Consider the following 10,731-nt stretch of genomic DNA (forward strand, 5'->3'; position numbering starts at 1 on the left):
CATTTTACCTTCTAGGGAAAATCTTATTTCCTTTCACCTAAAGTCTTAGTGAAAATTGAAACAGGACCATCTACAGCTGTGTTTCTTAAATATTAAAGACAAAAATCAGGTAGGCACCTGCTTAAGATGCTCATTCTTATTTAGTAGCTCTAAGATGAAGCACACAATTCTATAATACTGTTGACTCAAGGTGTAGTAACCTGGATCTAAGCAGAATCTTGGTATAAAATAATCTGCCACATTTTGTGTCTGCTAGCACACACAATATCCAGAAGAGCAATAACATTGAGTTTGCCTATGATAGTAATAACACTGATAGGCAAACACAACAATCTAACCATCAGAGTGGACAAATTTTGGGCCTGCTGAATTACATCTTTCTAAGATTCTCATCACTACAGGCACAGATGAGTAACAACCTTACAGAAGGAGTTTATGGAGTTCTAGACTATCAAGGGATTCCTACGTATTACCTAAACTACAAGTGGAAAAATATAACTTGCTATTATCAGGTGACTAATGATATATATGTATATATATATATTAATATACATATATTAATTAGAGAAATGACTCAAGTTTTTGGACTGTTATATTACAAAAGACGTTACACACTACACATTTTCTCAACTACATTTTGTTTCCTCACTTTGTGTGTGTGTGTGTGTGTGTGTGTGTGTTTGTGTCCTGTGGCTTGAACTCTGGGCTTAGACATTGTCTCTGAGCTTTTTGGCTTAAGATTAACACTATACCACTTGAGCCACAGCCCCACTTCTGGCTTTTTGGTGGTTAACTGGAGGTAAGAGTTTCATGGACCTCCCTGTCTGGGCTGGCTTTGAATCATGATCCTCAGATCTCAGCCTTCTGAGTAGCTAGGATTACAAGTGTGAGTCACTGGCACTCAGCTTTTTTTTTTCTCCACATTTTTTTATTATCATCAAATTTCTGTACAAGGGGAGTTCATTTTGACATGTCTATGGGGTTCCATCTTAAAATTACTATAAAAAATCATAGATGAACTATGTGAATGAGAGTGGTAGAGTGCTAGCCTTGAGCCAACTGAAAGGAGAGCCAGGCCCTGACTTCAAGAGTTCAAGCCCAGTACACACACACACACACACACACACACACACCTCACTTAGTAGATGTAACAGAATCAGAGTAGAAGCTCACATCTATAACCTTAACAACAAAGGTGACAGTCCAGAGAACCTCAAAAAGTCCACAAAATCCTATTTTAAAAATAACTAAGGTTGGGGCTGGGAAGGTGGCTCAGTGGTAGAGCGTTTGCCTTGCATGCCTGAGGCCCTCAGCACCACATAAGCAAAAAGCAAAAAGCCAGAAGCGGCGCTGTGGCTCAAGTGGTAGAGCGCTAGCCTTGAGCCTTGAGCTGAGAGACAGCGCCCAGGCCCAGAGTTCAAGCCCCATGACCGGACCCCCAAAAAAAACAACAACAAAAAAAACTAAGGCGGGGCTGGGAATGTGATAGTGGTAGAGTGCTTGCCTAGCATGCATGAAGTTCTGGGTTCAATTCCTCAGTACCACATAAATAGAAAAAGCTAGAAGTGGCGCTGTGACTCCGTAAGTTTGGCTGGATAGGAAACCCACCACATGGTTCAAGCAGAAAGAGAGCAAACTATGGGCCAGAAAGAGATAGAGGCATGTGGAGACAGAGGGGAAAGAAGAAAATAAAAAGAGTGAAAGAGAGGGACTCCTCAAGAGCCGGATTATATAAGGCAAGGCAGGAGGCAGGACCAGTGGGCATGTGGAGTGGTACCTGGGTACCACCCACTGTCCAAGGGAGGCTGACAGGTCAGTTCAGGAAATGACTTCAGAGGACAAGGAAGTGACCTTAGAGCCTGGGATCCTTTGCTGACTCACAGTCAGGTGATTGACAGGTGATTACTGGTTTAAGGCAGGTGAAGGGGAAGGGAAGAGGGACTGATCTTAGGGACAGACCTAATTGGCTCCTGTGGTAGAGTGCTACCCATGAGCAAAAGAAGCTCAGGGTCAGCACCTGAGCTGAGTTCAAGCCCCAGGACTGGCAAATAAATAAATAAATAAAAATAACTAAGGCAGCCGGGTGCCTGTAAGCCTAGCTTCTCAGGAGGCTGAGATCTGAGGATCATGGTTCAAAGCCAGCCAGGGGAGGGAAGTCCATGAGACTCATCTCCAATTAACCACCAGAAAACCAGAAGTAGTGCTGTGGCTCAACTGGTAGAGTGCTTGCCTTGGGTTGAAGAGCTGAGGGACAGCACCCAGGCCCAGAGTTCAAGCCCCACAACTGACAAAACAAAACAAACAAAAACTAAGGCAAAGAGGACTGAGAATGGGATTTAAACTATATAGTTCCTGCCTAGCAAATGTGGGTAGGGAGAGGTGGGAGGGGGAATGTGAATTAGTCTTATGTATCAACTTGACTATTACGCTCACTTATTTAATTGAACACTTATCTAAATGTTGCTGTGAAGGTAATGTTGCTGTGGTTAATATAAATTAATTCTTTTTTAAATCATCCTTCCCTTTCTCCCTCTTTCTATATAGGAACATCCACATTTATACATGTGGTTAAGTATATATAGTTGGAGCACAGAAAGCAAGGCTTCATAGTATAGTCCTCAGACATGCTGAGTACCTTGAACTACAGACTCAATCTTGGAATTAGTCCATCTGGCTTCCACCTAAGCCCTCAACCCTTTTCCTTCTAAACCAGGAAGAGGGATTCTCTGTGAAGTTCCTATCTAATTGAAGTCCAGAGCCTATAGATTAACTCATAAGAAAGAAGTAGAGTTGACACCACAACAGAGTCTATACAAACTTGGAACCAGATTATTTGTTCTTTTCAGCCCATTCATCTTCTGTAAGAGCTGCCTCCCTAAAAGTGTTTATAGGCCCTGCTTCTCTCCCATACAGAGAAAATGTCCACGTTTCTAAAACTTATTCAGTGACTGAGTAGTCATTCTCCCATGATGCACCTGAGCACGTAATAAACTTGTTTCCTTTTATCCTGCTAACTTGTCGGTTTATATCAGCAGGCCCAAGTATACCATGGGAATTGGTGGAGTATGTATCCACACATATACACAGAGATGCAAATCATTGTTTCTATGATTGTAGATAAGTCTAATAGTTGAGAAGCATCTATGAATAAAGAGAAAAAGAAGATTCAGTCTTAGCCTAAAAAAGAAATTGATGAGATTGTACATGTGTAAGAATGAAAGCATGAGACTGGGAATGTAGGCTTAGTAGTAGAGTATTTGCTTAGTGTGCTGGATAGAGGCTCTGGGTTCAATAACAGGCTGAAGAGAGGTGTCGGGAAGAGAAAGAGTGGGAGAGCAGGAGAGAGGGTGAGAAAGAGAGAATCTGAAAGCCCTGATGCATATTTCTGGATCATTTACTATTCATCAGGAAGCCTGTCAGACTCTACTTAGACAACCAGCAATTTGAGGCAAGCTTTACTGCTCCTACTTGACCACAAATGGAACATTTAACCCACTTACCTGACAGAACTTTAGAATTACCCTTAACAGAGTTTCATTTATGGAAAATTAGGCACATCCTATGACATAGGGATGCTGTCTTTTTTGGGCTCATGGGAGTTGTGGTGCTTGGGTCCATTTTCAATCTTGTGGCTCCTCATAGGTAATTCCTTTAGCCTCTGGCTATTTCCCCAAACCAGAGCTTTGGGGAAGTTCCATTTGTATTTGTATATTTCCTAAATCAGTTTTCAGTTGTATTTAACAAACTCATTCTTGACTTCATTGAATTCCTCCTGAGCCTGTCTCTCTGTCTTTATCATCTGGTAGCTCATGCCCATAATCCTAGCTACTCAGGAGGCTAAGATCTGAGGATAATGGTTAGAAGGCAGCCCTGGCAGGAAAGTCCATGAGACCAATGAATTACCAAAAAGCTGGAAATTGAGCTGTGGCAGAAAGTGGTAGAGTGCTAGCCTTGAGCATAAAAGCTCAGAGACAGTGCCCAGGTCATGAGCTCAAGCCCCAGAACTGGTCAAAAACAAAACAAATAGTCAAGTTGTCTTTGACTTCTCCAATGTGCCCAATATATCTAATCTGAAAATAAATTCCACTTACCATTTCTTCTAATTGTGTCAGATTCCTCTTTAGTTCAATTCACAGAACTTCAACCTATCTATCTTCTCTCTGCCCAGTTCTCTGACAGCAGAAAAAGAATAGGAAATCATTTCCACAAATATGTTCTTGCAACTAATAGATGAATAGACAAGAACATTAAAATGAAACTTCTAAAGAGCCCACTGGAGATAAAAGATCAAAACTGAGAGTAAGGCTGTTTGAGACATTTTAGAAATGCTATAGATTAGCTGGATGCCATGGCTCAGTTCTGTAATCCTAGCTACTCAGGAGGCTGAGACCTGAGAATAGTAGTTGGAAGCCAGCTTGAAGCTAAGCTGGTTCATGAAAGTCTGTGAGACTGTTATCTCCAATTAAACACCAAAAAAGCTGGAAGTGGATCTATGGTCCAAATGGTAGAGAACTAGCCTTGAGCATAAAAGTTCAGGGACAGTGACCAGGCCCTAAGTTTCAAGCCCCAGTACAAGTGCCAAGAAAAAAATAAATTTAATAGATTAATCTTTTCTGAGTCAATATGCTTCCAAATTAAATTTAGACATAAGAAATAATACTTAGTAGGGTGCTGGTGGCTCATGCCTGTAATCCTAGCTACTTGGGAGGCTGAGATCCAAGGATCTTAGTTAAAGCCACCCTGGGCAGGGAAGTCTAAGATGCTTATCTCTAATTAACGACCAGAAAACTAGAAGTGGAACTGTGACTCAAAGTTGTAGAGCACTAGCCTTGAGCACAAAAGACCTCTGAGACCGGGCTGGGAAGGTGGCTCAATGGTAGAGCGCTTGCCTTGCATGCCTGAGGCCGTGGGTTCGATTCCTCAGCACCACATAAGCAAAAAGAAAAAAGCCGGAAGTGGCGTTGTGGCTCAAGTGGTAGAGCGCTAGCCTTGAGCTGAAGAGCTGAGGGAGGCCCCACGACTGGACCCCAAAAAAAAGAAAAAAAAGACCTCAGAGACAGTGTCCATGCCCAGCCCCACAACCAACCAAAAATAAATAAATAGGGGCTGGGAAGGTGGTACAGTGGTAGAGTGCTTGCCTTGCATGCATGGGTTCCCTGGGTTCGATTCCTCAGTACCACATAAGCAGAAAAAGCTGGAAGTGACACTGTGGCTCAAGTGCTAGAACACTAGCCTTGAACTGAAGAGCTGAGGGACAGGGCCCAAGCCCAGAGTTCAGGCCCTACAACCAACAAAATAAATAAATAAATAAATGAACAAACAAATCAAAACAAATCATACTTGTCCACATGTGTTTTGTTTGTGCAATGATGAAAGGAAATAGAAAATACATTTTGAAGCTTTTTTTCCTGTTTAAAATTTATTTGTTTTTCTGGTGCTGGGGATCAAATTCTAGGTCTTGATGCATGCTGTAAATACTCTGCCACTGAGCTATATACATCCCAGGCCTCCATCTTTATTACATTTTACATTCAAATTTTTTAATCAGGGGCTGGGAAGGTGGCTCAGTGGTAGAGCACTTGCCTTGCATGCCTGAGGCCCTGGGTTCGATTCCCCAGCACCACATAAGCAAAAAGAAAAAAAGCCGGAAGTGGCGCTGTGGCTCAAGTGGTAGAGCGCTAGCCTTGAGCTGAAGAGCTGAGGGACAGCGCCCAGATCCAGAGTTCAGACTCCACGACCGGACCCAAAAAAAAAAAAAAAAAAAAGACTCGAGTTTAAAGTACAAAGCTGGAAAAACAAAAACAAAATACAAGCTGGGCGCTGGTGGCTCATGCCTGTAATCCTAACTACTCAGGAGGTTGAGATCTGAGGATTGTGGTTCAAAGCCAGCCAGGGCAGGAAAATCTGTGAGACTCTTATCTCCAATAAACCACCAGAAACCAGAAATGGTGCTGTAGCTGAAGTATTAGTGTGCTCCTAGCCTTGAGGTGAAAAGCTCAGGGACAGCACCCAGGTCCAGAGTTCAAGCCCTATGATTGACCCCCACCTCCCCCCAAAAACAACCAAAAACAAAACAACAACAACAAAAAAAAACCAGGCCCTGAAAATAAATCCAGAAAATAATACCCAGAGCATTCTTTATTTAAACATCATGTGCAGTACATTTTTTCATCCAAGCTCGCTCATGGCCAGTGGTGAAGACTCTTCTCAGGTCCAAAGCTACCACCTAAACCCTTCTGAAAGCATTTTGTGCATTTGCCTTGATTATAGGCCCCTGCAAGAGAGTCAGTCAGTCCACTGCCCAGTCTTGACATTAAATGTGCTAAGCTCCTGATCTATGCATGAGGGCTTGTGTGTGTGTGGGGGGGGGGAACACACATACACACAAACACACACACACACAAGCCACTCACACCCACAGAACCACAAAGAAAACCTACGTAAACAGCAGTGACCGCGAATTCACAGACTCATCTCCCACCCAGTCATTCACACACCGGGGAGGACCTGCCAGTTTTATACGGGGAATTTACTTCTTAAATCCTTCTTAGAAACCGCCTATTGCTCTGTGCTCACAGCAAACTTTAATTAAATAGCACCTGACTTTGAAGGAAGTTATTTTCACGGACATTTTTCGGGGCTGGGGGAAGCGGTTCGCCAAGCAAGTAGAAAGCAACCTCCTGTCACTTCGTGGCTGGGTTTCAAAGGGCTACATTTATTGGGTAAGGTGCGAATGTACAGCCCAATGCCCCACCCTAACCAGATGTTGAACTCTTGAGGGCTACAGAAAGTCCCTAGGACACTCAGTTTGACTTGATGACTTGGGGGACAGGGGGTTGGTTACAGGCACAGGGGTGCTGAAGGGAGGGATAGGTAGGAGTGGAAGGGCAGTTTGCACAAGTCCTTGTTTGCTCAAGACCGGCCTTGGGGTGTGTGTTGAGGATGGGGTGGGGTGAGGGGAGTTCTGGGACACGTGCACAGCACTAGCAAAACAAAACCCACCCGGGTTCGGGAGGGAGAAGGAAGCGCAGCCCGCTCTGCCCAGATCAGCGCGATCCGCGTGTTGAGGAAGCCCACACGGCCTGGCGGGACCGTGGATCTCCATCTCTGGAGCCATGCACCTGGGGGGTGGCTTCAGGAGGAGGCAGCTCTAACCAACCGCCTGCCCCGCAGACCCCTTCCGACAGTGCATGCTCCCGTCCAGGTTCACCCCCCCACCCCTGCCCCCCGCAGCAGTTTCCTAAAGCGCTGGCTTATTTTACTCCTACCTGTACACCCCCCCCCCCCACACACACACATAGGCGCACAGAAGCTCAGATGCCCTGACACTTACACGTGGCCACAGCGGGTCCGGACCGGTCGATGCAACACCTCCAAACACACGGAGCAATCGAAAGACGTGACGGGCAGCTCGGGGTCCCCCCGGCGCTCCAGGGCCCGCGGGGTGGCCGAGGCGGGCGCGGATTTACCGCTGTCGCTGCTCAGCAGGGAGCCCATCGCGGCGGCCGCGTCTGGCTGCGGCCGCTGCCCGGGACTCAAGGCCGGCAGCCGGGGGTGGTGTGTTGTCCCGCGGTTGGAGGAAGGAAGTCCAGGCCCAGCTGTGATCGTCGCCTCCTAGCTCGCCCAGCTAGTTGCAGCCTAGCAAGCAGCCTCCTCCTCCGCCCGCGGAGCCCAGCCTCGGCGGAGGGCAGGCCCAGTGCGCCGCCCAAGGTTTGCAATTCTCTCGCTGGGGCGCTTCTGGGTTGGCACGCGCTGGGGCGGGGGGGGGGGGGGGGGGGGGGAGGGAGGGGGTTGGCAGAGGCCGAGGCTGCACGAGTTGAAGTCCTGGGAGAATTTGAAATCTGAAACCTCTCCTATTGGGCCCTGGGAATCTTCCAGACTAGCTCGCCCGGCCTCCCTCTCCAGGGTCACAAGTTGAGGAAAAGTGGCCCCGGCTTTACTGGATTAGATAACATCTCCTCGTTAGACCAAGATCCTTATCAAGCCTCGAAGTACTAATCAGAACGAACTTCAAAGATGGCCTGTGAAGGGTTATGTGCCTTCCGAGACGGGTACATAAATAACTCCACTAATGGAAAGGTAGTAGACTGTGGTGGGAAGAGAAGTTTCAAGGATCCAAATTCAAACCCCAGGACGGGAATTCAGGTTTCCTTGGATTTTTCTCTGCTTGCGCACTCTTCCGTACTCTGCCTGCCTTCTTTTAAACTGGATCAATTAGTGCATATCATCCACTGATTTATGCGTTTAAGGAAGACTTATTTAGAGCCAGACTTGGTCTGGTGAGAACAACTTTCAATGTGCAAAGAAAATCCCAGTTCTCACAGAATCACAAAGATTACTTAAAGCCCTGAGTTCAAACGCCAGTACTGCAAAAAAAAAAAAAAAAAAAAAGAAAGAAAGGAAAGGAAAGAAAGGCAGGCAAAAGGTTTGAGTTAATTGTAAATTTACATGAAGATGTTAAAAAGTAATATATATCCTATAATTCATATATACAATGAGTACCACATGCAACAATGCAGAATACAATAACACATGTAATACCTAATAATCTGAACTTCCTTTTGTCTTCCTTCCTTCTTACTTTCTTTTTTGTGCCAATCCTGAGATTTCAACTCAGGGATAGAATTATACCACTTGAGCCACAGCTCCTCTTCTGGCTAATTGAAGATAAGAGTCTCATGGACTTTCCTACCCAGACTGGCTTAGAACCACAATCTTCAGAACTCAGTCTCTAGGTTTACAAGCATGTGTCACCTGCTCAGTCTTTACTTTTAATAAAAATAAGTGATAAACAAAGAAATAGGATCATTTCAGATATGAACCATGAAGAAGATAAGAACAGGGAGTAAGAATGAGGAAAAGAGGTCCAAAAAGATGTTAGAGCAGAGCTAAGACTAATGAAAAGGAGCCAGCCATTCAAAGGTTTAGGAAAAACTTGGTAAGTACTGAGAACAAGAATGGGGCAGGAGAAAAGGACCCAGAGATCAGGGAGGTAGATGAAAGATAGAAAGAAGTCATCACATCTTTAAAAGAAAAACAAAACCACTACGTCATTCAATGACTGGTTTTTATAATCCTAGCTACTCAAGAGGCTGAGATTTGAAGATTGTGGTTTGAAGCCAGTCCAGGCAAGAAAGTCCATGAGACACATTATCACTAATTAACCACCAGAAGACCAGAGTAAGGCCATGGCTCAAAGTGGTAAAGCCCTAGCCTTGAGTAAAAAGCTCAGGGATGGTGCCTAGAACCTGAGTTCAAGCTCCATGACTCACAAAAAGAAAAATGAAAGAGAGAGATGGGGGAGGGGGAGGGAGAGGGAAGGTGGGAAGGAAGGAAGGAAAGGAGGGAGGGAGGAAGAAAGGTGCGGGGGAAGGAGGGAGAGGGAGATCAGGCGCTGGTGGCTCATGCCTGTAATTTTAGCTACTCAGGAGGCTGAGATCTGAGGATCACAGTTCAAGGCCAGCCAGAGCAGGAAAGTCCTTGAGACTCTTATCTCCAATTAACCACCAGAAAACCAGAAGTGGCACTGTGGTTCAAGTGGTAGAGTGCTTGCTGTGGGTCAAGTGGTAGAGTGCTCACCTTGAGCTGAAGAGCTCAGCAACAGCGCCCAAACCCAGAGTTCAAGCCCCATGAATGACAAAGAAAGAAAGAGAGAGAGAGAGAGAAAGAGAGAGAGAAAAGAAAGAAAGAAAGAAAGAGAGAAAGAAAGAAAGAGAGAAAGAGAAGGAAGGAAAGAAGAAAAGAAGGGGAAAAGAAAAGAAAGTCACTATGCCAGTGAGTGGCTGATACCTGCAATCCTAACTACCAGGAGGCTATTTGAGAATCAAATAGAAAAGTGAGACTCTTACCACCAATTAACCAACAAAAAACTGGATATGGCTTAAGTGGTAGAGCACCAGCCTAACAGAAGATGAGATTCTGAGTTCTTTCTCCAGAACTGGCACAAAAAAAAGAGAGAGAAAGAAAGAAAGAGAGGAAGGAAGGAAGGAAAAACAAACAAAAACAAAAAAGTCTCTCTGATTCCACTTTCCCTAAGCTTCTGCCCCCACCAGATCTTTTCCTCTCTCTCTCTCTCTTTTGTTGATCCTGGCCCTAGAACTCAGTGCCAGTGGGTGCTGTCCCTGAGCTTTTCACTCTACCACTTTGAGCCACACAAAACCACTTCCAGTTTTCTGGTGGTTAACTGGAGATGAGACTCAGAGATGTTCCTGCTTGGGCTGACTCTGAACCCAGACCTCAGATCTTAGCCTCCTGAGTAGCCAGGATCATAGGTGTGAGCCACCAGTGCCTGGCCTTTGTGTCACCTTTGTTTCACCACTTCTCAATTATCTAGTCCAATCTGTGTTTTTTTTTTTTGTAGGTTGTGGGACTTGAACTCTGGGCCTAGGTGCTTTCCCTGAGCTCTTCAGCTCAAGACTAGCACTCTACAACTTCAGCCACAGCACCACTTCTGGTTTTCTGAATGGTTTATCGGAGATAATCTCATGGATTTTGCTGTCCAGGCTGGTTTTGAACTTCAGATCTCAGCCTCCTGAGTAGCTAGGATTACAGGCGTGAGCCACCAGAGCCCAGCTCAGTCTGGTTTCTGAAAGAAACACTTCATTTCCATTGTCCAAAACTACTTTTTTTTTTTTGGGGGGGGGGTCGGTCATAGGGCTTGAACTCTGGGCCTGGGTGCTCTCTCTCAGCTCTTCAGCTCAAGGCGAGCGCTCTACCACTTGAGCCACAGCC

At 45.4% G+C, this 10,731-nt stretch overlaps 1 protein-coding gene across 1 annotated transcript in view; it reads right to left on the bottom strand.

Annotated features, from left to right (window-relative positions):
• Rnf125 (ring finger protein 125, E3 ubiquitin protein ligase) overlaps positions 1-7,688 on the bottom strand; it is a 39,950-nt gene extending 32,262 nt beyond the window's left edge. The window contains exon 1 of the mRNA XM_013014870.1: positions 7,334-7,688. Within this exon, the coding sequence (XP_012870324.1) occupies positions 7,334-7,497 (164 nt within the window). The 5' untranslated portion in view covers positions 7,498-7,688. The remainder of the gene's footprint in view (positions 1-7,333) is intronic.
• Positions 7,689-10,731: the final 3,043 nt, after the last annotated feature.

The sequence above is a fragment of the Dipodomys ordii genome, unplaced genomic scaffold (genome assembly GCF_000151885.1).
Source record: "Dipodomys ordii isolate 6190 unplaced genomic scaffold, Dord_2.0 Scaffold25, whole genome shotgun sequence".
Classification (NCBI taxonomy): Eukaryota; Metazoa; Chordata; class Mammalia; order Rodentia; family Heteromyidae; genus Dipodomys; species Dipodomys ordii.